General features: G+C 50.8%; 1 protein-coding gene across 1 annotated transcript in view; it reads left to right on the top strand.

Annotated features, from left to right (window-relative positions):
- The window catches only part of BCL2 (BCL2, apoptosis regulator), a 196,790-nt gene extending 172,088 nt beyond the window's left edge, over positions 1 to 24,702 (top strand). Inside the window, exon 2 of the mRNA XM_027526256.1 lies at positions 20,694 to 24,702. Coding sequence (XP_027382057.1) covers positions 20,694 to 20,828 — 135 coding nt within the window. The 3' untranslated portion in view covers positions 20,829 to 24,702. The remainder of the gene's footprint in view (positions 1 to 20,693) is intronic.
- Positions 24,703 to 25,802: the final 1,100 nt, after the last annotated feature.

Below are 25,802 nucleotides of genomic sequence, written 5' to 3'. Positions count from 1 at the left end.
GCTAGATGGGAGCAAAGACAGATGCAAAGAGAAGGTGAAAGGACGGCACATTAAGAGATACAAGGGAAGGACAAAGAGTAGACATACAGAGCAATAAAAGAAGAAACAGGAATTCCTTGGTGGCCCAGTGGTTAGGTGCTTTTGCTGCTCTGGGCCCAGATTCAACCCCTGGTCAGAGAACTAACATCCTGCAAGTCATGTGGTACTGCCAAAAAAAAAATAAAAAATAAAAAACTCATTATAACGGGCAGTGGACAGGAAAGTGATGCCTCTCTTCTCCTCTGAGCCTGCTAGACCGGCCACTGCTAGAAGATGAGGGCAGAGATCTTTCTGCGGAATCCACTCTTGAAAAGGACAGAACCCTTAGGAATCTTTCTACCAGACCTCTGTGTCTTCCACTTTCAGGCTGACTCCAGCCAAGTGCAGAAAAATCACATCTGGACAAAGGAAATTTGTCTTCTCAAATCTAAAAGCCTTATGTCAAGAGAATCCTTACTATAGAGAAAGCTATGGAGCTGAACACTGAACTTGATTCCAACCAAAAACTAGATAAAAGGTTAGAAATCAATATTATTCACGCCATCTCCTTCCTTCCTCACTGCTAACCCTCGGCCAGGCCCCTCTAATAATAACAGTGTTATTTTTCATGCCTGAAAGGAAAATCAGAGATTCCATCAGGAGAAGGGCTTTTAAAGGAAGCCTGTGATATTGCAATATTATTTGGACTCTCCCTCTAAATAATGAATGATTCCAATTTCTCTTAGTATGGGTTGAGGGTGGCAGAATTAAATCTCACTGGGTTAGAAATAAGTCAAAGCCCCCTAATGTCAGCCAACATTTATGATAGAAGTGAGCTTGATTTTTTCTCTCATAATTGTTAAATGATGTCTCTTTTTCAAAGAGACAGAGCTGTTATAAATAAGCAAATCACAGCTGTATTCAGCTTATGCCATCTTGGTTCTGTGCAAGCCCGTTTAGCTGGGAGTCATAGAACTCTGATCAGGGTGGCCGTGTGAGATAGTGGACAGTGGGTTGCTTTGTGTCAGAATTCTGGGTTTGAGTCCTGGTCCCGCCATCAGCTGACCATATGTCTTTGGAAAAGTAACCTCTTCGTGAGCGTCCGTCTAGTAGAGGCGACAAGAGTCACGACTTATCTATAAGTTGTTGGGAGGATCAGGCCAGTTGATGGATATGGAAGAGTCCTATCAACTGCAGGGTGCCCCATGAATATTCATCTTCATTAAAAACACTTTACTTGTTACTATTTCTTATTTGGGGCTGTGCTGGTCTTGGCTGCTGTGCGCGAGCTTCCTCTTAACGGCTGCCTGGGGGCTACTCTCCAGTTGCTGCGAGGGCTTCTCGTGGTGGTGGCCTCGCTTGCAGCCGAGCTCGGGCTCCAGGGTGCCTGGGGCTCGGGAGCTGTGGTGTGGGCTCAGTTTCTCCGAGGCATGTGGGATCTCCCCAGACCAGGGATTGAAGCCATTTCCCCTGCATAGGCAGGTGGATTCTTAACCACCACTGGGCCACCAGGTAAGTCCACGTTTTCATTTTTAATAGGTACCTGTATATTAATGGGAAAGAGACATGGTTTCATCCTCAATATACATTCACTCTTAATAACTCGTTAAGTGCCCTGCTGCATTCCAGCCAGCAAGCCAGAAACAGAGACCAGTGGCATTCCATTGTCACTTCCCAGTATCACATCGCAGTGATGTGAGCTTTACTCCTTATCCAACATCAAATGATAATTTTTGGCCTTTAAAAATAAAGCCCAAGACCCAGAAAGATTAAGAATTAAGTTAATTTTTAAAGTAACAAGTCTTTCTGTATATTCTTGTCTCCTTCATATGGTGCCGGTAATTTTTAAAATTAGATTTTCCTCTGGGCATTTCATACTAAAAATGATGAAGTTCCTTGTCCCTTGTAATTGCATTTCTTTTGATTTTCTTTTATTATGACTTGCGTATCACTGACACTTTCCCCCTGGAATGTTAAAAGTATACATCATCCAGCTAAAAGGAAAAAATACTGTCTTCATAAAAATGGAAAAGAGAAAGTAGAGGTTCCTCTCGGTTCCAAACAAGGCAAAGTTCTCCGCTCTCCGTATGTGCCAAGGTTGATGTCATGGAGCCAAACCAGTTTTGAGTTATCTGCAATGAAAAAAAAAAACCAGTTCAACAGTCTTCTGGATTGAAAAACAAATTTTCCACAGCATGATAACCCGAAAATGACTGAATGCATTCTCTCTGTAATTTCTGGGGCTGGAAAGAAAGAACGGGCAACCTTGAGTTCACTGGTGGCTCAGCGGTAAAGAACCTGCCTGCCAACTCAAGAGACAGAAGTTCAATCCCTGGGTCGGGAAGATCCCCTGGAGGAGGAAATGGCAACCCACATCAGTGTCCTTGCCTAAAAAATCCCATGGATAGTGGGGCCTACAGTCCAAAGGTCACAAAGACCCCTGCACAGTGGAGCACAAGGGGCACGCGCTGGCGGCACGCGCTCACGCACCACCTGTTATCTGAGGGACAGATGAAACCCGTAGGATCCCTTTGGTTGAGGTACTAACAGATCATCCAAAGTTACCACTAGTGAGTGTTATTTATGGGTGATAAGCAGGATATCATGGCAACTAGATGGGGAAACAGTGGAAACAGTAGCTGACTTTATTTTTCTGGGCTCCAAAATCACTGCAGATGGTGACTGCAGCCATGAAATTAAAAGACGCTTACTCCTGGGAAGGAAAGTTATGACCAACCTAGACAGCATATTCAAAAGCAGAGACCTTACTTTGCCAACAAAGGTCCATCTAGTCAAGGCTATGGTTTTTCTAGTGGTCATGTATGGATGTGAGAGTTGGACTGTAAAGAAAGCTGAGTGCTGAAGAACTGATGCTTTTGAACTGTGGTGTTGGAGAAGACTCTTGAGAGTCCCTTGGACTGCAAGGAGATCCAACCAGTCCGTCCTAAAGGAGATCAGGCCTGGGTGTTCATTGGAAGGACTGATGTTCAAGCTGAAACTCCAATACTTTGGCCACCTGATGCGAAGAGCTGACTCATTGGAAAAGACCCTGATGCTGGGAAAGATTGAGGGCAGGAGGAGAAGGGGACGACAGAGGATGAGATGGTTGGATGGCATCACTGACTCGATGGACATGGGTTTGGGTGGACTCCGGGAGTTGGTGATGGACAGGGAGGCCTGGTGTGCTGCAGTCCATGGGGTCACAAAGAGTCGGACATAACTGAGTGACTGAGCTGAACTGAACTGAAGCAGGATATACCCAGGGAAGGCATCTCTTAGTTTTTCGGAAAATCATCTCTGAGTTATTGAAATCTGTTTTCATTCCATTTGAAATGTAGTTCTGTATCACTGTCGCACAGACTTATAAGCAGGAGTGGATGGTGGGAACGTCAGGGGCCCTGCCCAGGAGTCTCATTTCTGGTTCCTTGTAGGTTGGTTGGTGTTTAGTTGCTCAGCTGTGTTTCTTTTGCGACCCCATTGACTGTAGCTGCCAGGCTCCTCTGTCCATGGGATTTCCCAGGCAAAGCGTGGGTTGCCAATTCCTTCTCCAGGGGATCTTCCCAACTCAGGGATCAAACCTGGGTCTCCTGCGTTGGCGGGCAGGTTCTTTACTGCTGAGCCACCAGGGAAGCCAGTGCCTTGAAGGTTTGAGTGCTTCTTGCTGTTGACGCCTAGAGTAGCAGCATGTTCCTAGCTTCCAGTTTCCTCCCCCCAGATCAGCTCTAGGATCCAGGCATCCACTGTACCTAGAACAGACGGAATGGCAACCCTGGAACTTTTAATGAGAACCAAGAAGTCCCTAGTGGACTATGTCGCCCAGTCTCCCAATTATGTAACCTTTTTTCTGCCTGCTTTTGGTGCACAGACACTTAAAATGGAGCCCCAGAATCTTCAAGTTACGAACTTTAGGACCGGAAAGGGCCTTCAGAGGACAGGAGGGGCCTTTCTCTTCCTGCCACAAATAAGGCCCTTGAAACCTGAAGCAGAGACTCCCTTGACGGCAAGGAGAGGATCTGGGCCTGGGGTAGCTGACGCTCAGACCCCATAGCTTGCCCACTGTGTGGGTGGTCATGGGAACAAGGAAGGTACAATGGGCTTCTCAGCAAAGGCACACATCTGCTCAGGCTCTTGCCTCCAAGAGGGTGTGCTCCCTCGTTCAACATTAGAACTAGGGAATTTCTTACCCTCTCATCAAAGATCCTACAGACTTGATGGCAGTCAAATCCTACATGTTTTTAAATAATATGAATTTTTAATGTTTTGGCGGTGCTGGGTCTTCCTTCTGCGGGTGGGCTTTCTCTAGTTTCAAGGAGCAGGGGGCTGCTCTCTAGAGGTGGTGCGTGAGCGTCTCATTGCAGCGGTTTCTCTCGTTTCAGAGCTGAGGCTCCAGAGGGCTGGGCTGCAGCCGTTGTGGTACCTGGGCTCATTCGCTCTCTGGCTCGTGAGGGGTCGAACCTGTGTCCCCTGCATTGGCAGGCGCACTCCTAACCCCTGGACACCGGGGAAGTCCCGAATTGATACGACTGATGTAAAATGCGGCCTCACTTCAGATGCACAGTGGTGATTCACTCTGTGTATACATTGCAAGACGATCACCACAGTGTCTTATTAACAAGCATCCCTCACCAAGTTATAAAATCAATTCTTTTAACAACTTTCAAACATACTATATGAAAGTTGCTAAAAGGAATTACTTATTTTATATATAGAAGTTTATATAAAAGGTCTTATAGACATGATGGCAGTGAAATTATAATTTTTAACGTTTAAAATGACCCTTAATAAAATGACCTTTCCCAGCTGATGTACCAAGTAGTAAAACTTACCTATTTGAATCTGCAATTCATCAACCAAGAGCTTATGACTGTGGTCAGATATCCTTCAAAAACTCTCCAGGTGTGAGTCAACCTTAATTTCTTTTCAATTTTGGGAGTTGAGTAGGTGAGGATTACCTCAGAAGACATTTAAATGACGTTTCAGGTTCAAATGGAAATGGAAAGCACATAAAATTGTAAGGCCTAAGAATTTCAAGAATTTGGCAGAGGTGAAAACTCACAAAGAAAGCACACAATTAGACATTTTCATTCTGCCCGTTTATCCGGCACAAATCCCTCTCCAGTTGGCCCTTCACTCCCCTGCCGGCATTTAACCCCACAAGGGTTAACGGAGGATTCTGGAGCCAGCGGCTGGCTCAGACTCCAGCCAGGATCTCAGGCCCAGCGTCCTCTCCAGGTACCGTGGCTGGAGGGCCACACGGACGCCTCACATGACCCTGCCCCATCTCCTGTGACCTTCAGGTCCCTTCGTGCCCACGAGCTGGGTCACTGAGCCAGGAGGAGGGCTGGGAGGTCCTCACCAGGCCTTCCCGTGGCCGCCGAGATGGCACTGGTCCCACAGAGCCCACATGCAGCCCTCCATACATCCAAGAGGGTGGACATCAGTCTCTCCCGGGAAACTCAGGCAGGCGGGTTGCGGGGCTCAGAGGACCGGCTTGGAACCAGCACTGAGGCTCCCCTCCCCTGCCCAGTGCCCCGCCGGCAGGATGCCAGGCCTCGTGTACTGGGGGCGGCAGGGAGCGGGCTTGGCTGAGAGCCACTGCACACGAGCCACTGTGCTCCGCTTGTCCATCTCAGAGCTGCCCTGGTGGCTCAGGTGGGAAAGAACCTGCCTGCGATGCAAGAGACTCGGGTTCCATCCCTGGGTCGGGAAGATCCCCTGGAGAAGGGAATGGCAACCCACTCCAGCATTCTGGCCTGGAGAATCCCATGGACAGAGGAGCCTGGCGGGCTACAGTCCATGGGGTTGCAAGAGTCGGACACGACCGAGCGACTAACACTGCCTGCGTTTGTGCGTCTTTAGTTTGCTTAGAGGCCTTGTCCTGAACATGCTCTCTCTCAGCTGCCACTCCTGAATCGTTTAAAAATGAAAAAAGCACTTCGAAGTTCGGCGTGACCGCGACAATCACCAACTCGCCCCGCAAACGTCCAGCCTGCCAGACACAAACGGAACATGAAAGGATGGCGTGCCCAGCAAGCAGACGGGTTTTGTAAAAAGCTCCGTGGGCAGCTTCCTAGGGATGCAAAGGCCTCTGGCTTTGTTCAGTCATGAAAACACGTCCGAGCGGAAGTCAGCGGAGAGGACGGCCGTGGTCTGCGTTGGGCGTGGGCTCCCAGGCGGGGTCTATGCCCGTGGCTGGGCCTCCCGGCCCCCCGCGCTGCCCGCGACGGGGTGGTGGGGACACGGTCGCTGTGACTCAGTGGAGCCCGTGAACCAAGCCTGCGCGAGGCCGAAACCCTCTCCCCACAGGGGAGGTGCCGGAGTCTCCCTTGCTAGTCTGCTGAATAGGCCTCAAGCTGGGTTGGTTTTTGAGACGCAGGGAAAGTGCTTCACATTCCAGACGTCCCGGTGAAACAACCCTGCAAGGAGGCGGAAGGAGTTTCTCCTTCCGGACTCACATCTCTATCCACGTCATTTTTATTTTTTAATTTATGTATAGTCCATGGGACCGCAGAGTCGGACCTGACTGAGCGACCACCACCTCCACTCTCTCACTTTCACGGCTGACTTGCTGTTTCAGGTGCACATCGAGGTGATTCAGTGACACATGTATTATTTTTGAAACTATTTTCCATGATAGGTATTACAAGATATTGACTATAGTTTCCTGTGCCCTATAGTAAACCTTTGTTGCTTGTTGCATATCTGTTTTTTTTTTTTTTTAATTAGAAACCTAGCATTCTATGCATACTAAGCCAAACAAGTGGAATCAAAATGTCATAAATTTTTTAGTTAGGCAAAAATTCCTAAGTTTTCTAAAATATATTCTGCACATCCTTTTTGAATGCTCTTGAGGAGGCGCATGCAGGAGCAGCCACCAGGGCCAAACCACAGAGAGGGATTCCAGGAAGCCACACGTGTTCCAGGGGATCCAGACTGCAGAGCCACTGGGCGGGGGGCTCCGGAGTTGTGCGTGCTCCCTGCTCACGGCGCTGCTTCTGCTAGAGGCGCCCTGCACCCCACACCCAGCCTGCACGCACAGGCTTACCCACCGTGGTGTGGCCCCGACCCTGCCTTGAGTCTCCTGCCCTGAAATCCAGCACCTCCTTTCACCCCTTATGCAAAGTCCCACAGGCCTGGAGCCATACCTAGGGGCTGAACAGTTCTGACTGCAGCTGTGTGACCTTGGGCAAGTTGTATAACCTCTCTGACCTCTGACCAAGTTGAATAACCTCAACTCATCTTTTCTGTCAGTCGCTCAGTTGTGTCTGACTCTTTGCGACCCCATGGACTGTATCCTGCCAGGCTCCTCTGTCCATGGGATTTCCCAGGCAAGAATACTGGGGTGGGATGCCATTTCCTCCTCTAGGGGATCTTCCCGACCCAGGAATCGAACCTGTGTCTCTGCGTCTCCTGCAGTGGCAGGTGGATTTTCTTTTACCACGGCACCACCTGGGAAACCCCCATACTGCACTTGATCTTAGCCAGAAGGCCAATATGTAATGTTGTTTAGGAGTCACCGCATGGGGTTGGTCCAGCAGTTCTCTCTACTCATCCCAGAAGTCGACTTTAAATACATACTGGGATGAGTGGTTTGACTGGGGTTGGATTGCTTGCTTCAGATGCATCCAAAGAAGAAATCAAAGCCAGAGGAATGAAGGCTGCTCTCATGAAAAAGCCCCATGCAGTGCCTGCAAAACCTGTCCAGAATTTTTACCATTTTTATTGTAGGAAGCATTTTACACGTGGATCCAAGATCCATGCTCTTGGCCAAGAGATTCCCTCGGTGAAAATAACAATTTGTTAGAACCAAAGTCTTACCTGAAGGCTTCACCACCCCAAACTTGAACTCATCCTTGTGACCTTAGGGGTAAATGAAGTTTCCAGGGGGATACTTGCGTCTCTGAGCCATCGCACTAGGAGAACATTTGCTGAGTCCTTGATCTGAAGCTCGGCATTGGGTGGGAGAGTCCCTTGGACAGCAAGGAGATAGTCCATCCTAAAGGAAATCAACCCTGAATACTCATTGGAAGGACTGATGTTGAAGCTCCAGTACTTTGACCACCTGATGCAAAGAGCTGACTCATTGGAAAAGACCCTGATGCTGGGAAAGATTGAGGGCAGAAGGAGAAGAGGGTGGCAGAGGATGAGATGGTTGGATGGCATCACTGATTCAGTGGACACTGACTTAAGCAAACTCTGGGAGATGGTGAGGGACATGGAAGCCCGGTGTGCTGCAGTGCGTGGGTTGCAAAGAGTCGGACACGACTTGGCGACTGAACAACGAGTGCACTGTCACAAGGAAGCCAGGGTCCCCTGAGTCTCTCTGAGCGCAGGGCTGGGTGTGGAGCAGGCAACAGCTGTGAGCCTGCATCCTGGAGTTCAGCTCCAGCGGTGCTGCTCCCAGGGGTCAGGGCAGGAGGAGCTGTGAGGCAGGGCCTTTGGACGGGACACCTGCACTGACCTGCTGGGGCCACGTAAGAGTCCCGGGCTGGCCACTCGCAGAGGAGGAGATGGTGGAGGAGGCCCGAGTGTGGGTCAGAGCCCACCTTGGGTCCAGCCGGCCACGCCCAAGCCCCTCTGGAGGCGGGCCCCCAGGCTCCACTCGGCCAGCCCGGCACTCGGCTGAGCTCGCATCGAAAGGGCCGGTGGCCTGAGAAGTTCGGCTCCCTGGGCCCGCTGTCCCCCAGCGGGGCCCGCCGCCCCCCATCGTGGCCGCTGCCCTCCACAGACCCGCCACCACCCCCATCCAGGCCCTCCGCCCCTCAGCGGGCCCACCGCTAGCCACACTGATGGCCTGGCTCAGGGCGCACGCGTCCTCTCGTGCCTTGCTGGCGTCCACAGCCGGCTCGCTTCACAGCAAGGGGCCCTCGTGAGGAGTCAGCGGTCCCCCAGAGGCTGTGTTGACGGAAGGTTCTCAGCCCCTCCACCCACTCGAAGCCAATCCGGGATCCCCGCTCTCCCTGGGAGTCGTCTGTCTCCGGCTCTGTGTATGTGCACGGGCTTCGGGGTGGCTCAGACGGTAAAGACTCCGCCTGCAATGCAGGAGACCCGGGTTGGATTCCTGGGTCGGGAAGATCTTCTGGAGAAGGGATAAGCTACCCACTCCAGTATTCTTGGGCTTTCCTTGTGGCTCAGCTCTTGAAGAATCCGCCAGCAATGTGGAAGACTTGGGTTCGATCCCTGGGCCGGGAAGCTCCCCTGGAGAAGGGAATGGAAACCCACTCCAGTGTTCTGGCCTGAGAATCCCATCCATGTCTCTGTCTCTCCACCCCCCTCTTTCTGTTTCTCTCTCTTCTCAGTCTTTCCCTGTCTCTCTCTCTGTGTCTCTCCTGTCTCTTCCCGTGAGTCTCTCGTCTGTCTCCCTTTCTCTGTTTCTGTCTCGCTGTCTCTGTGACTCTGTGTCTGTCTCCCTCTCTGTATGTATCAGTCTCCCTGTGTCTCTGCTGTCTGCCTCTCTCTCTTGTCCTCTGATTGTCTCTCCTCTGTCTCTCCCTGTGAGTGCCCCTCTCATTCTATGCGTATTTAAAGCCCATGTCGTTCTGGCGGCAGAGCACACGCCGTCAGAAGGCCTTCCCAGGGAGCATGTATCTGGACGAGCAGCCACACGAGCAAAGCTGCACCTAGTGAACGAGCCCACGTCCAGGACCCGAGCGCGGCCCGTGCCCGGCTCTGCGGGCCGAGGCGGAGGCCGCCGCCGCGTGCTCCTTGAGGAGAGGTCTGCTCTCCTCCCTGGACGTGGGAGGACTGTCTGTGCGGGAGGAGGAGGCTTGTCCGAGAGCGGGCAGCGCGCCTCGAGATGCATCTGTTTCCATTCGTGTTGAGTCCTTCCAGGTGAACTGAACTAATCATAAGCTGCAAAATGAAAGCAGACCTTCCCCTGGCACGCCCACATGGAGCCCACTGAGCAGGTCACCACCACGCCCCCGGCCCCTCCCCAGCGCTCAGTCTTTCTGGAAGGCGGGTGGGTCCCGGGTGCGCAGGGACCGTCGCACAGTGACTCACTGGGCAGCTGGCAACAGGGTACGGCTTATTGTATCCTGGGGTGCTTCTCTGCAGGATGTGAGCGTCCTGGGAGGCAAAGCAGGGCTATTAATAGCGACTCACTTGACACGGACTGAGGACCCAGGATCAGCAGCGTCGAGGCGGGGGCGGGATGCGCCCCCCTCGCGGTGGGGGCGGCAGACGGGTTCCTGAGCCCGTCGTGGAGGGAAGGCCCGGGCCCGGCGTGGCGCGGAGCTTCCAGAAGAGATGCCGTGTTGGTTTCTCAGCCAGTCCTGAAAGCAGGTGTCAGCGCAGGTCAGGCCGGGGGCTGGCGGGCCGCCGAGGACGGCGCCCCTTCCTGCTCCGCCACTGGACACACGCCCTCCAGGTCCGAGGCCACTTTCAGCAAGTTCCTGTTAGGAATGCGCTTCTCTGCGCTCTCCCCACACCAGCCTCAGTCAACACCTGCTGACTTAAACCAGCGGAGAGTCAGGCCTGCGGCCCTCGACTCGGGTCTGTCTGGGAAATCAGGGACCCACGCACCCCCGCCCCCATCGGGTGTCCCGATGACAGCACTCAGACCGCGCTGCGGGGCTCGGCGAGCATCCGCCCAGTTCCCGTCTCCAGCCTATGAATTCACTCTGGGGCGGCAGGGAGGGCCGTGGGTTCCTCGGCCGGCCGGACCCCGCGTTCACCGGCCACGTGGCCGGCGCAGCCCAGAGGGGGCCCTCTGGGGCGGGGGCGCGTCTCCCTGCTGCCGGCCGCACCCGGTGAAGGCCACGCTCACACCCGGGCAGGTCTGGACCCTGGCGAGGGGGCCACCCCTGTGAGCAAGGATTCCAGAACAAGCGGCTCCTTCAGTCCAATTCCGTGCGGCATAAAAATAGCTTAGTGCCCTTCTTCGTGTAGTGTAAAAAATACGATTTTAAAGAATAATTGACAAACCTTAAAATTCAATTCGAAGTGACTGACTTTTAAAAAGTGTTTCTTTCCGGCGGTGCTGGGTCTTGGCCGCTGCGGGCGGGCTGCTCTCCAGTTGCGGCGCCGGCCACTCCCCGCGGCGGCTCCTCCTGCTGTGGAGCGCGCTCTAGGCCGCCGGCTCATATTTGGGCCCGGCAGCTGTGGTGCATGGGCTCAGCTGCCCAGTGGCATGTGGGATCTCCCCCCAGGGGTCACACCAATGTCCCCTCTATTGCAAAGCACTGGACCAGTGGGAAGCCACTGGACCATGAGGGAAGCTGACTGCTTGGTTTTAGTATTTCTAAGGTCGTGAGACCCATCACTGTTCTCTAATTCCAGAACTGTCTATCACTCTGGCAAAAAAAAAAAAGTCCTGTGCCTGTTAGCAGTCACTGTCCTCTCGTCCCTCTCCAGCCCCAGCCCACTCCTGTCCCTACGGATTTGTCTCATTTGGACATGTCATAGAAATGAAAGTGAAGTCGCTCAGTCTAGTCTCAAACTTTGCGACCACATGGACTGTAACCCGCCAGGCTCCTCCGTCCATGGGATTTTCTAGGCATGAGTTCTGGGTGGGTTGCCATTTCCTTCTCCAGGAGATCTTCCCGACCCAGGGATCGAACCCGGGTCTCCCCCACCGCAGGCAGACTTTACCATCTGAGCCACCAGGGCTCAGATGCCCCTCCATAGCATCGCGCAACATGTGGCCCTTTATGCCTGGCATTTTCATCCAGAGTAACGTTTCCAAGCTGCATCCATGCTGCGGCTCGTATCAATGCTTCATCTCTTTCTGTGGCAGCATAATATCCCAGCACCCTACTGTTTTCTATTAGCTGGTAGACATTTGGGTCACTTCCACTTTGGGCTATTATAAATCACACTGATGTGAATATGTGTGTTCACATTTCTGTGTGAACATATATTTTCAGTTACCTTGGGTGTACATCTAGGAGCAGAATTTCCGGGTCGGGGGGTAACCGCTCACCTCTCTGAGGAAGCCCCACTCTTTTCCACAGAGGCCGCGCTTGCTTCTTTTTCCGTGAGTGATGGGTGCGGTCTCTGCTTTCTCTCCTTCCTTGTCGGTACTGGTTATTGTCCACTTTTGACGTGAAAGCCATGCTGGTCGGGGTGAAGTGCCATCTCATTGTGGTTTCCATTTGCATTTCCCTAAATGACTGATGAGCTTCTAGACCATTTGGAGATCTTCTTCTGTGAAATATCTATTCAAATCTCTGCCCATTCTTTAATTGGGCTATCCGTCTTTTTATTGTTGAGTTGTAATAATTACACTATTTTTTGCTTGATGTGCTTTCATTCCAACAAAATTCCATCATAATGGGATGTTTCCCCCTAACAGTGAAAATAACATAAACCCAGAGCAAGAAAGGACCAAGTGCCAGAAAATGCACGGTTCTCTTGCCAAAAGAAGGTAGTGGAATGAGGAAGGTCAGGAAGAAAAATGAAGTCACTTTGTTTCAAAGCCAAAACCCTGCAAGGCAGTTTCCTGCAGCCTCTGGGCCTGAAGGGTCCTGGGGGAGCCACCCTTTGAAGGAGGACAGCAGCCGTGGTCTCCTTCCTCGAACCCCAGAGCCCGAAGGGCAAATGCCTTTGTTGTTTACTCGCTTGGTTGTGTCCGACTCTTTGCAACCCCATGGACTGCAGCCCGCCAAGCTCCTCTGTCCATGGGATTTCCCAGGCAAGAATACTGGAGTGGGTTGCCATTTCCTTCTCCAGGGGATCTTCCTGACCCAGGGATTGAACCTGCATGTCCTACACTGGCAGATTCTTTTTAACACCGAGGCACCTGGGAAGCCCCAGAATGCATCCACACACACACACACACACACACACACGCACCCACACGCACACACACATGCACGCACACGCACATGCACACACGCACACACACGCACACACATGCATTTATAGAACTCTCCTGCTCACCAAAGCTGCTGTGAATGCGTGAGAATATCAAGGAGCCATTCTTATAATCCAGGCCTGTGTCTTATTTAGCTTTAAGACTCCTCAGCACCTTATAAAAAATGTCTGGTTCCCAAATGAATCAGCAAGTCAAAGATGAGATTTCAGGGTCTTCTACAGAAACGGCTTTAGTCTCACATTGGTTTATCATCTGAACCTGATGAACCAAATGGTACAATTATTTAATATGTTTGTTTGTTTGTTTTTTTAAGCACATTTTGCTATAGATGGATTGCTTGGCCCATTTCCACAGACACCTTTTGAATCTCTGGACTGTTCTCACCTCCTAAGCCCACAGGTGGCCGAGTCCCCACTCCTGCAGTATTTACACAGCCTGGAATTCCTCACTGCACTTCTCTCCAGGCCGCAGCAACTACCCAGCCCTAGAGCAGTGAGACTAGCAGAACCTCTGAGGTCCCACCGGCCGGCAGCCTCTGGTTCCGGCCTCCAGCACATGGACAGGGCCCGCTGCCTTGGAGCTGGCCCCGTGGTTGCGGGGTCCCCAGAGCAATAGACGCCTTTGCAAATGAGGTTCAAACTCTGCCCTGCTCTAGAAGGGAAGGAACCCTTGGGGTTCTCATTTTTCTGCCCTCTCTCTCGCTCCTCCTTTGGGCCCCTGCCTGATTTGCATCCTCAGCTCAATTTGCATCACAAAATACACCCAATCTTCCCTGGATCCAAGGAGGCGGGCTGGGCCAGTCCTGTGTGGGCTTCTCATCTCCTGCCATCGGTTCTCTAGCAGGTTTCTGGTTACACCCAGATGACACTTGGATTAGGTTTCATTTTTATGTCCTTGGCTTCTGATGCAACGAGCCCCTCCCCCTGGGCCCAGCGTGCCTCCAAGGTGGAGCCCCCTTTACTGCGAGGCTGGGGGCCCCTGCGGACCTCGGTTAAGGGTCCCGCCGTCTCTCACGTGGGCCCCCATCTGCAGGCCAGGCAGCTGTGTGTCCTTCAGTTATATGCTCCAGTTGTCAAGGTTTTTTCTGTTTCCTTTTCCCCCGAGCCCGGAATCAATACTTCGGGAGTAAAGGCGGGGCGGGGAGGAGGGAGGAAGCGCTCAGGGGACTGGAGTTGGCCACCGCCCACCGTGGCTCTCTGCTCCAGACGGAACCTTCCAGACTCATTCAGCACAAAGTGGCTGCAGAGGAAATCCTGCCGGGCCAATGATAAGGCGGGAAGTGGAGTCACTTCCTCACCAGCTGCTGTGTTCAGGTAGACACAGCCCTGGCTTCCTCGCGTGTGCTGCGCAGGCCACCATGCCCAGCGGCCTGGCCACCACTCCCCCTTTGATCTCAGCCCCAGTGGGCGTCCAGGCATCGCTGCCTCCCGGCTTCAGGCAGAGCCCTGCTCTCTGCTCTGCAGGTGTCTCCCTCCCTGCGTGGCTTCCTCTTCTTCCCACCATTCCTGCTCGCGTGGGGCTTGGACGTCAGTTGCCTCTGGGCACTGGAGAAACCATGGGTCCTGTTTACTGGGAACAAGGCTCACACCCCTTGCTTCCGAGGTGGCCCTAGGTGAAGCGTCCACCTGCCAATGCAGGAGACGTAGGTCCGACCCTTGGTCAGGAAGATCCCCTGGAGGAGGTAATGGCAACCCACTCCAGGATCCTTGCCTGGAGAAAATCCCATGGACAGAGGAGCCTGCAGTCCATGGGGTCGAAAAAGAGTCAGATACGACTGAGCAAGTGAGTGTGCGCACACACACTCATACCTCTTAGGAGATTCCAAGACAAGGAGCCACCAGCGGTCTTGATGTTCCCATGAAGGTCTAGGATCGCCTTGACACCTTTGACCATCTGCCCTGTCCTGTACAGGGGGCATCAGCGCTGCCTCTACCGCCGTGCGCAGAATTACTGCTTTGTTAGCTCCACTCTGCATTCTCAGTCTTCACAAGACAGGGATCTCCCTGACAGAGGGACAGATGGTTCAGTGGGCTTGGAAATGCCCCACAGCTTATACCTCCTGTGGAGACTCCAGGGCGTTCGGGTGGGATACTGTTCAAAACTGTTGAATATCACATTGCCACCACCAATGTGGCACGGACACCGACCAGTGACATCCAGCGCTGACCATTCTGAACGATCTGAACTTGAGTTCTTCACCGGAAGACACTAGAAGCTGCTGCAGCAAAAAAAAAGGCATCTGATTTTGTTCCAGTGCAAAGTTTATTTGTCCTTTGTATATGCTCCTTTTGAAAAACATCATCTATTAAAGTGTGTTTGGAAAGCCTGGTCTACAGTAAGGTGTATTTCAGCTCCACAAGCATACGCTGAGTGCCTGACATGTGACAGAAACATGCTCCAGGGATCCAAGGATAAATAAAACATGGTCCCTGCACCTCCAGGTGCTAATAGCTGAATGAGGGGAGACAGACATGTAAACAGATGACCTTCAGAGAATACAGTGAGCAGGGACTGGCTGCGGATTATTTAGCTCAGCCCAGGGACCTGGAGAAAGTTGCCTGCAGAACACGACTGCACCGAATTCGTGAGGGAACTGGATGAACTTATCAAGTGACAAGAGCTGAGCAGGAAGCTGGGTGGGGAGAGCACTGGGAGCCTGCGTGCCATGTTAAAGGATCTTGATCGCAGCACAGAAGTGACAGACTGGCTTCTGAATGGATCCTTTGGCTGCAGCAGGGAGAGAAGATTGAAGGGTGGGGCACTTGACTAAAGGCAGAGAAATTAGGTGGGAAATCCCAGCACTGATCCTGGGGAGAGAAGGCAATGAGGCAAGAGAAACAGTGAGGGGCCAGATCAGGGCTCATATCCTGCCCTGTGGAATTCGCCTTGCCCTCACCACCTCAGAGCTCTCTAGCCTGACCTCACGCTACGGGAGACGTAGCATCTGGACCTCTTCCCCCAGCGGCTTTCTCTAACCCCTTCCTGTGCACAGGACCAGCCAGAAGTGCTGGAGTACGGATGCCTCCATAGGAGCAACCCTTAGCCAGCGAGTGGGAGGAGTTGGTGTATAAACACCCCAGGTCCCTAGCCACTTGCTGAAATGACGGAAGGTGCGTGCTCTGCACTGGCCCTCAGGTGGTCATGTGGGAGGCGATCCCCGTGGAGTAAAATGATAAAGCCTCGGGTAACAGAAAATACCGAAGGCGTCTGATGGCAGCGTTTGGCTTCCTCTTAGCGCCCTCTGATTTTCTCCTTGCTTTTGCTCCATGCAGAGCAGAAATGGCGGCAGGCCTCCATCTGGCTGAGGTTCACATGCTCATGGAAGCACACGAGCCCGTTCTCTAGGCTAGGATCTGTTTAAGGGCGGGATGGCTCCCCACTCAGCCTCTTCCATGATCATGTAAGGCGTCCACAGTCAGCTCAAAGGCTGGAGCGTACCTGAATCTCCTGTCTGTTCACAGCCGACCGAGGTCACCTTTCCATTTCCCTGTGAGTGCTAAGAGCCAGCGGGGAGCCTGGACTGGCAGAGGCTGCTGCGCTGTTTCACTCAGTGTTATGTTGGGGACATCTTTCCTTGCCAATAAATATAGGGCACAATTTTTAGTGACTGATCCATATTCCATTGGGCTTCCCTGGTGGCTCAGTGGTAGAGAACCCACCTGCCAATACAGGAGGTGCGGGTTTGATCCCTGGATCAGGAGGATCCCCTGGAGAAGGGAATGGCAACCCACTCCAGTGTTCTTGCCTGGGCAATCCCATGGACAGGGGAACCCGGCGGGCTACAGTCCACAGGGTCACAAAGAGTCAGACACGACTGAGCGACTAAACTATAACATATTCATTATCATATTTTCAGATGTTTTTGTTTTAAAGTTTTATTAATTTTTTCAAGATAAATAATTAGAAGTAGAATCACTAACACATGAACGGTATTTTTAAAGCTTCTGTTGTGCATTTCCGAACATGAACGGCCTCTCCGCCTCCCTGCTCCGGAGAGCCCCTGAGTTGTGTGAGAGTATCTGGGCTCCCGCCCCCATCCCCACACATCCTGTTTTAGTGGAACTCAGTGGTCTTCTTCAGTTCTTGACATTGTGATTCATTTGGTTTTAAATCTCATTTTATTCGGAGCCAGGTTTAAATGAAACTTTTTGAAGGATCTGAAGGGGAAAGGAAAATCTTGGAGAGTGGGCTGCCTTGAGGGAGGTGTCGGGGGGATGGGGGCGGGAGGGATGGGGCTGAGTGGTCCCAGCGCAGGGAGAAGACCCTCTGACCCCCTACCCCCACCTTCGCTGACTTGAGCTGTCTGTTCCTACCTGGTCAGTCCACACCTCCCTGGCCGACTCCCAGCCCTGCAGCCAGGGCCTGGGCTTGGGGCATTAGCTGCCCTGCTCCTCTGAGGTCGGCGCTGCTGGAACTCAGACGCCGGCCATCTGTGGCCTCTGGATGTGAAGTCTGTGGGGAAGCTGTCTGCAAAAGGGCCTCCAGAGCTGGGGTGCTGCCTGCCTCCCCTCTGAAGTCGGGGGCTAACAGAAGGAGAAGGGCCCTCCCCTGGAAACCCGCCGTGCCCATCCCTGAGGTCGGGCAGAGCCCTGGCCAGTCCCGACACAACCACGGGCTGAGTGCACCCTGAACATATAGGCGGGGGGTTTGTCCAGATCACATGACGATGGCCCAGGTTTTCTTCTTCCCTCTTTGTTGCTTTTAATACATAAAATGAGCATGTGTTTATTTAAAACAGCTTTCAGACTTAAACAAATAATGACAGACTGTTCAAACAGACTTCGGAAATCACCCTGATCAGGATGTTTGAAAAAGCAAGAAGACTCCCCCATGAAAACAGCTTTTGGAGCTTCACTCCTGAAACCACAGGGTCTGCTCTGCACTTTAGAATCATAGATGGGCAGATTATGGGGTAGATTCCATCTCAGGGGCGGGGGGCGGGGCGGGGGGCGCGTTAAATGATGCCTCTCAGCCCTACAACCTGACTTAATATATGAGGAAGTAAAGCTGGGCGTGTGTTACTGCTTCCAATTTTCCACCAGAACACATCATGTGTGTATGTTTGAATTCACGATTTCTTTAGAAATCACCAAGTATCTTCAGAACCAAGAGCTGACACCTTAGAGGGAGTTGGACAATTATTTCTGAAAATTAGCAGGCTCAGCAGACCGCCTGGAGGCCAGGGCAGTTTGAGGAGTATCACCACAGGTTAGCAAGAGGACAGACCAGAGAGCGCGGTGATGTTTCCTCCAGTTCACGCTCGGGGCCACGTTTACAAATGGCCCGAGTCACCTACGTTTATCTTCACAATAACCAGTTTTATGGGTGAGATAAATGAAGCTCAGCCTCGGGTAATTTGTTCAAGGTCACAGGCAATAAAATGTCAAAGCTAGGATTCCACGCAGACCTCCTCCCTTGAGCTCAGGGCTCGTTCCCAGATCCCTCTGTGCCCATGCTTTGGGTTAAGAGATGCTATGTTAGCTCATCCCACTTCAGAAATGATTTCTTTCTTTGTAATGCACATCAGAAATGGGCCGTGAAGCACAGTTATTTATACAAGCGGCTGGGGCTGGGCAGGGAGGTCTTCCAGCCCCGGGGGTGGGGTGCTGGGAGAGGCGTCTCGTCTGCCCAGGGGGGTCGAGCACCAGGCAGAGCGGCCTGAGTCTCCCTGCTTCCCCCATCTCCCGAGGGGGGCGCCTGGTCTGGAAGGGTCAGGTGGCTGAGGCCTTAGTCTCTTCCATATCCCGCCAAAGACAACTCCATCGATAACTAAAGGGACGCAGGGCCCAGCCACCGACCCTCCCAACACGGAGCTGAAGTGCCTACCGCCCAGTGCGCCCTTCCGAGGAGTCGGGGCGCCTTTGGCTGGTGTGGGGGTTCCAGCCTTCCCGTTGTGAGAGAAAACAGCAGGGAGGGAGGGCTGTGTCCGGGGTGCACGCTGCAAGAGGCAAGCCTCTCTGTACTGGTCCTGACTCCTCCTGCTCCGTTTGCCCCGACATTAGGGAGGCCGGGGTCCTGACACGCAGCCGTGATCGCTGGCTCAGCTCCGGGCCAAGGGCACTCAGCACGCGTGTCATCTGCATCTACTGCCGGGCTTTGCTGAGACTCAAACTTAGAAAACTGTTTAACAACAGATTAAGAAAGAAGAAAGCCCTTGCGCCCTCTCCTGGTAAAAGCTAATCCAGTACCTCTATAACACAGGGAGCCGAGCCTGGCACTCTGTGATGACCTAGAGGGGTGGGATGGGGGAGAAGAGGGGCTCCGGAGGGAGGGAGTATTTGAGCGGTTGTGTGTTGTTCAGCAGAAATCAGTACTACGTTGAAAAGCAATGATCCTCCAATTAAAAATAATTAATTAAAAAATAAAAAGAATTGGTTAAATAAAGTACAGCATAGATACAGATATATAAATATACGTGGTGGAAAATTATGCAGTCATGAAAAATAACTGTGCACATTTATATTTACTAACACAGGAAGTTCCCCTAATGATGCCTTAAATGTTCACCTTCGAGATTACTGCCAAGATTCCCATAGGTGGTTGTATGTAAAAGGAATAATTCAAATAGGCAGAGTATCTGGGTAATGTATTAGGCCAAATACAGAATTCAAACCAATGTTTGATGTTGGAAAACCTTAATCATTAGTTGAACAAACATTTCTCGAACACCTACATGTACTAAGACCATGCACAGCACTGGGTAGACAAAAATAATACCTGATCCCTCTACTGCGATACCTGCCCCCAGCGGACAAAAGCAGAGTCAGCGTCATCAGACCCTCACACAGGGATGCTGGACCTGTGTGCTCCGTCTCCCTCAGTGAAACTCTGTGCTCTAATTCCAGGTTTGGGGGGCTAACTGGAACTATATCTTGTTTTCCCCTTCATATCTGATTAATCCACCAAGGGAAAACACTTCACTTACTGTTTTATATCTTCAGATATGCATGCATGCACGCTCAGTCGCTTCAGTCCAGTCCAACTCTCTGTGACCCAAAAGACTACAGCCCACTAGGCTCCTCTGACCATGGGATTTTCCAGGCAAGAATACTGGAGTGGGTGGCCATGCCCTCCTCCAGGGGATCTTCCTGACCTGAGGATTGATCTCGCATCTGCCTGCGTCTCCAGCACTGCAGGCATATTCTTTACCCAACTGAGTCACCTAGGAAGCCCATATATTCAGATAGAGTTGTCCAAATACTCATTGGGTCCAAACACAGAATCTACTCTTCCCCAACAAATCTAAGAAATGAGCATTCAATGGTCTCAGCTTTTTCCTCACAGCACAAGAACAAAGTAAAGGACTCTTTAAGACGGGCATGAAGAAGAAAGAAAATAATGCATGTCGGCATTCGTTACAAGTGCCTGGCCTACAGCAAGCATTCAGTAAAGGAGCAGTTGGGGTTTTTTTAAAAATTATTTTTATGAATGTCCACGCTAGCTAAAATTGCAAAGCCTCCAGTATTTCTACCGCTTTGCTCTTTTATTTTCCCGTTAGCACTTCCCGCTCTCTAATATGCTTTCCGACACGTGTAAGTTCTGCTTACAGTCTGTGCCCCTTCACTGGACCGAAAACGTTTGCGCTTTTGGTCTATTTCACTCACGGCTGTATCTCTGCTGTGCCTGATTTGTGTGTAAGGTCTCAGGAAGTATTTCCTGAATGAAAGGGAAAGGAGTGGGTCTGAAATCATTATCCCAGAAGTACATTTGACCTTTGCCCTCAGCCTTCTGAAGGTACAGGCACTTCAGATGCCTCTGCCCCTGTCAGCTGGCACTGCGCTGGCACTTTTTTTGTTATAGTAACAGGAAATATTTAATACTCTAATACTCTTTTTCTCCCGCCCTCTCCCCTCTACAGGACGCCTTTGTGGAGCTGTATGGCCCTAGCATGCGGCCCCTGTTTGATTTCTCCTGGCTGTCTCTGAAGGCACTGCTCAGTCTGGCCCTGGTGGGCGCTTGCATCACCCTGGGTGCCTATCTGGGCCATAAGTGAAGCCCACAGGCCTGCCGCCAACAAATATGCAGAAGATTCAAGCAGCAGCAGAAATAATATGCATTGTTGCTGATGCACCACTGAAGTGAAGCTGTAGTCTCTTAAAAAGAAAAAAAAATAACCAACCAATCAACCAACACCACCACCACAAACAGCTTTCAGGCTCAACGTTGAATCAGCTACTTACTGCCAAAGGGAAATACAATTTATTTTTTACATTATTAAGAAAAATAAGATTTATTTATTTAACAGAGTCCCGTTGAATCTGTCTTTGGAAACCCCACCACGAATTACCAAGCCCCACCTGGATGGCTCTACCTGGCTCTCTCGTGCCTGTAAACACTGATTTTTGTTCCATACTGTGGGCTGGACTGAGTCAGCCAGCTGAAAAGCAAACAAAGTGACAAAGGACCCGACTGTTCCAGAAGCCGGGTTTCTGGCTGTTGGAGGTTCGGCAGAAGGTGTTCATCTGCTTTTTTTTTTTTTAATGGGGGGAGGGGGGGTGCCTGGAGGTTGTGTTCTTAGAGGGAAGGTGCTCGGAGGGGAGGCCTTTCTTCCCTGGCCTGGAGAAGGGGCCCTGCGCCTTTGGCACACAGCAGGTTGGAAGAAGAAGACATCGGGGAATGCACAGCCTCCAGTATTTCTACTGCTCTTCTCTTTTGTTTTCCCGCCCGCACTTACAACCCCCTAATACGCTCCAGATACTAGCAAGTTTTGTTTGCTGTCTGTCCCTCTTCACTGGACCAAAAGCGTTTGAGCTTCTGGTCTGCTTGGACTTCGTGTTTGCCAAGACCTCCACCGCAAAGGCCCGTGACGGGAAGAATGCCCTTAAACCACAGGAAAGTATTTTTTTAAGCTGCCGATTGTGCCGAGAAGCAACTTACACAATATCATCCAGTACCTTAAGGCCTGACGTGCTTCTTCACGTATTTGGACTCGCTCCCCCTCCAAATCCTGGCTTGGCTCTGTCTGCGCAGGAGGCGGAATCCTCGGGCCAGGACGCGGACGCGCTCCGGGACGTCGTCGGCACCAGCGCCCCGAGCGCCGGCTTCTGCGCCGGAGGCCGCGGCCCGCAGCCGCGCCTCGGCCGGCCTGCGGCCTCGTCCTGGCGCCGAGCCTTGGAGCGAGCCGCGTGCCCGCGGGCGGCCGGGAGAGGAGGCGGGAGGCCTGGGCCCGCCGCGCTGGGCCCCGGGCAGGCCCGCCTGGAGCGCGGAGCGGGGCTGAGGCTCTGAGGGCGCGCGGCTCCGGAGGAAACCGAGGCGCAGGCGAGCGACGCGGGCCGCCGCGGAGAAACGCGCGGCCTGCGCGCGCTGGGCCGCGGCCGCCAGCCTCCGCGCTAGGGCGCCGACTCTGTGGAGGAAACGGAGCGGGAGGCCGGAGTCGTCTCTGGGGCGGAGGAAGCTGCGCAGGCGGGGAGGCATGGGAGCCGCCCCGAGCACCGCGCGGCCCGCTGTGCGCTGGGCCGCCAGCCTGCGCGCCCCGCCTGAAGTGCGAGTTTTGGAAGACTCTGGGGAGCGTTATAAATCCTAAAGGAAGCGTTGAAATGGATTAACTGACCTATGTCTGTGGAATTAGGATGTAAAGCATTATCTTGTCATTGTAGTTTGGTTTTATTTGAAAACCTGACGGAAAGGGATGGGGGCGGGGCGGGCAGGGAAGCTCCCGGTGTGGAATGCGGGGATTATCTATATATGCTGGGGCGTTAGAAAAGGGGAAGAGAAAAGGCAGTGCTGGAAAACGCTAGAGGAGGAGCAAAAGAAGAAGAATCTCCAGCTCATAAACCACAAAATACTTTTTTCAAGTTTAGAGTCAGCCTTGAGATGTATGTGGAGCAGCTCCGGCATTATTGCATCATAACATTTATCCGTATACCATTTATCTGTATTAACTTTGGAATGCAGTTGTGTTCAGTGTTTAATGCTGTGGTTAATATTTCGAAAGCTGCTTTAAAAAAAAAAGATACATGCATCTCAGCATCTTTTTTTAAAAAATGTATTTAGTTATGGCCTCTACACTAACTGTTAGCAAAATGATCATTTTTCCCTTTTGAGATTTTTGGCTCTTAATTCTTTAAAAGAATTTCTGAGGAGGTGAGACAAGCCGTGGTTCTCAGCTACCTGAGAAATCCTGGAGCTTGCTGGCCACTCAACCACTTTGTGTCAATCAATCTACATCCACTTCCATGTCAACAAAATTGTTTATTGTGAGGGACAGTTTGTTGTCCCTTCGACCCTTTTCCTTTAGGTTCACCTGTCTTGGCCAAATCAGAATTTAACTTACATCATTTAAGAGTGCATACATGTTTGGTTAAACCCATGAGGTTCATTCACTTTGAAATCCAGATGGAAAATGACCAGGGGATTAAATTCTGGCTCTGATGGTTTCACCTTTAAAGATGGTTTCTGGGGCCTGTTTCCATGGAAACCTATTTAGAGCCCTCCAACTCTCCTTCCATGGTCCTTCTCCGTGGCCATCCTCAAGTTCTTCCTGAAATGCAGTGGCACTTAGGCCCCATGCAGAGAAAGCTGGAAACCCATGGTATGAAGCCAGACCTCCCTGGCGGGCCTCAGGGAACAAGACGATCAGACCTTTGAATGATTCTAATTTTTAAGCAAAATGTTATCTTATGAAAGGTTTACACTGTCAAAAGTGATGAATATGGAATATCAAATTCTGTGCTGCTATCCTGCCAAGATCATTGTAATGGAGTCAGTTTGCAGTACACTCCAACTGGCGAGCTCCTCCAAGCTGCTTTAGAAGTAACCATGAAGAGCACGGACATTTTTAATATAAAACTTGTTTGTCTTTGGTTATTGTTGTTGTTGTTATTGTTCAAATTGAGATTTGCAGAGTATTCTAAAGATGTTTATATAAAAAAGGTCATAGAGGCTAATTTCAGGCTGGTTTCCTTTTGCTGTGGGATTCCATTATCTGGTTTTAATGATAAGTGTTGCTGGTTGCCTGACCCCAGAACTGTACAGTATTGTGGCTGCACTCTCTCGAAGAGATCAGACCTTTGAATGATTCTAATTTTTAAGCAAAATGTTATCGCTAAGAGTAGTTGAAGTTGCATTTTTCTTGTTGTTAAAAACGTTAGAAGCAATGAATGTATATAAAAGCCTGGGCTAGTCATTTTTTTTCCTCCTCCCTTTTTGCATTTTCTCAGTTATCTTGCATTTGGACAGCATAGACTGAATTCCTACCTATTTGGTGGGGAGGAGGGATTCACACCAGAATTGCCCTCAGCATGGTACGCAGGCCACCCAGGTCAGGGTTCAACAGAACACGTGCACTCCCGAAATGGAGTTCCAGGGCTCTAAAAAAAAAAAAAACCAGAAGGAGCAAAGCACTCAAGAACCTCCTGGGTCCTCCCAAGCCCTTGCTGCACAGACAGCCCGAAAGAGGGATCAAATGACAAACCGCATCTTCTGCAGCAAACAGCTCATCTCAGATTTTACAGTGGCTGAAAAGTCTTATGGGCTTGAGATTTGGATTAAAGTCACATTCTGAAAGAAGGAAGCACTTTGCTATGGTTCAAGCCAAAACCCAACATCCTCTGCCCCAGCCCACTTATCTCTGCCTACTCAGATATGACCTTCCATTTGGATATGACTTCTGTTTCATTAGTACATGTTTATGCTTACCATTTAAAGAGCTAGCCCTAGCCCAGTGTGGCAAGTTAGGAAGTGGCTGTAAATCAAGAGAAGCTCTAATAAGTAGGGTTAGCCTTAAGTATGTAGGGCAGTTCCATACATGTCTGCTTTTTCACACCAAGGGTCTGTGGGTGAATTGCAAATTGTATTGCAATTAAACTTATGCTAAAGCGACAGATTTATAATGTGAACTTAAATTCTAATTTCAATTATACTTTAAAGGCAGCGGCTGTTTTATACTTCCTTATCACTTATAGTTAGTAATGTACACCTCTTCTATCAGAAAAAAACAGGAAGGGCTTGAAATATAAGCCATTCTAAGGAAATTAGGGAGTCAGTTGAAATTCTATTCTGATCTTATTCTGTGGTGTCTTTTGCAGCCCAGACAACTGTGGCTACACACTTCTTAAGAAATACAATTGTACATTGTCAGGCTTATGAACATTCTAATCAGATCTTTATTGTTACTCAATTTGAATCTTCCCAGGGATTTTTTTTGTAATTATTATGAGACAAAGGACATTTGTTGCAGGGGTGGGAGGAGGAATTTTCAAATGAGCAAAACATTCTCAAGATTGGATCAGGGTGTGGAGTCTTTCAGAACAGCCAGGACTGTAGGATATGAAACAGAACCAAGTGAGAACTTCACAAGGATCAGTGTGATGCCTCTGGGAAAGACTTTATGCAACAAACAAGAAACACTTTTAAGTTCTGTGGTATATTTAGCTTCTAGAGACAACAGAACCACTCAGAGTCCAGCTCTATGATGATGCAGATGAACCAAAATTCTAAACATCTGCCATCAATGGTATTAATTTCAAGCCTGGATATGTCTAATGGCTATTTAAACAGTAAATTTGCAATTTTTAACCAATGGGATGGTTAATGAAAACCTTCTGGTTGGTAGGGACATGTATTTCTAAATGCTTTATTGCGCACAATACAGGGGGTAAGGGTGGGGAAGTGAGACTGAATTGGGTAAGTAATAATAATACAAGCCCCTTAGCCTTACCCAAAGAATCATTCAGCACCATGTCTGTGCTCATAAGACTAGCATTAGACAGCCATGAAATACACATCTCCCAGGGCAGAAAGAAAACCACATGGAGTATGAATGGTATTGCCCCAATTCATCATAACTACCCCAGGAAAATGACTGAAAGCCAATGCATATCCTATTGATGACAAGGTTGTTTTGGGTCCCAAGGTAAGCTCAGCAGACAAAAACACTTGTGGAAGATGGAAAGGCTTAATCAAAAGATCCAGGCCTGTTACTAAATATGACTATAGTGTATTAGTAACTCCGTATTCCTAAACCTTT

The sequence above is a fragment of the Bos indicus x Bos taurus genome, chromosome 24, assembly GCF_003369695.1.
Source record: "Bos indicus x Bos taurus breed Angus x Brahman F1 hybrid chromosome 24, Bos_hybrid_MaternalHap_v2.0, whole genome shotgun sequence".
NCBI classification, from domain to species: domain Eukaryota; kingdom Metazoa; phylum Chordata; class Mammalia; order Artiodactyla; family Bovidae; genus Bos; species Bos indicus x Bos taurus.
The sequence above is the reverse complement of the archived record's forward strand: the minus strand, read 5'-3'. Positions and strand labels throughout refer to the sequence as shown.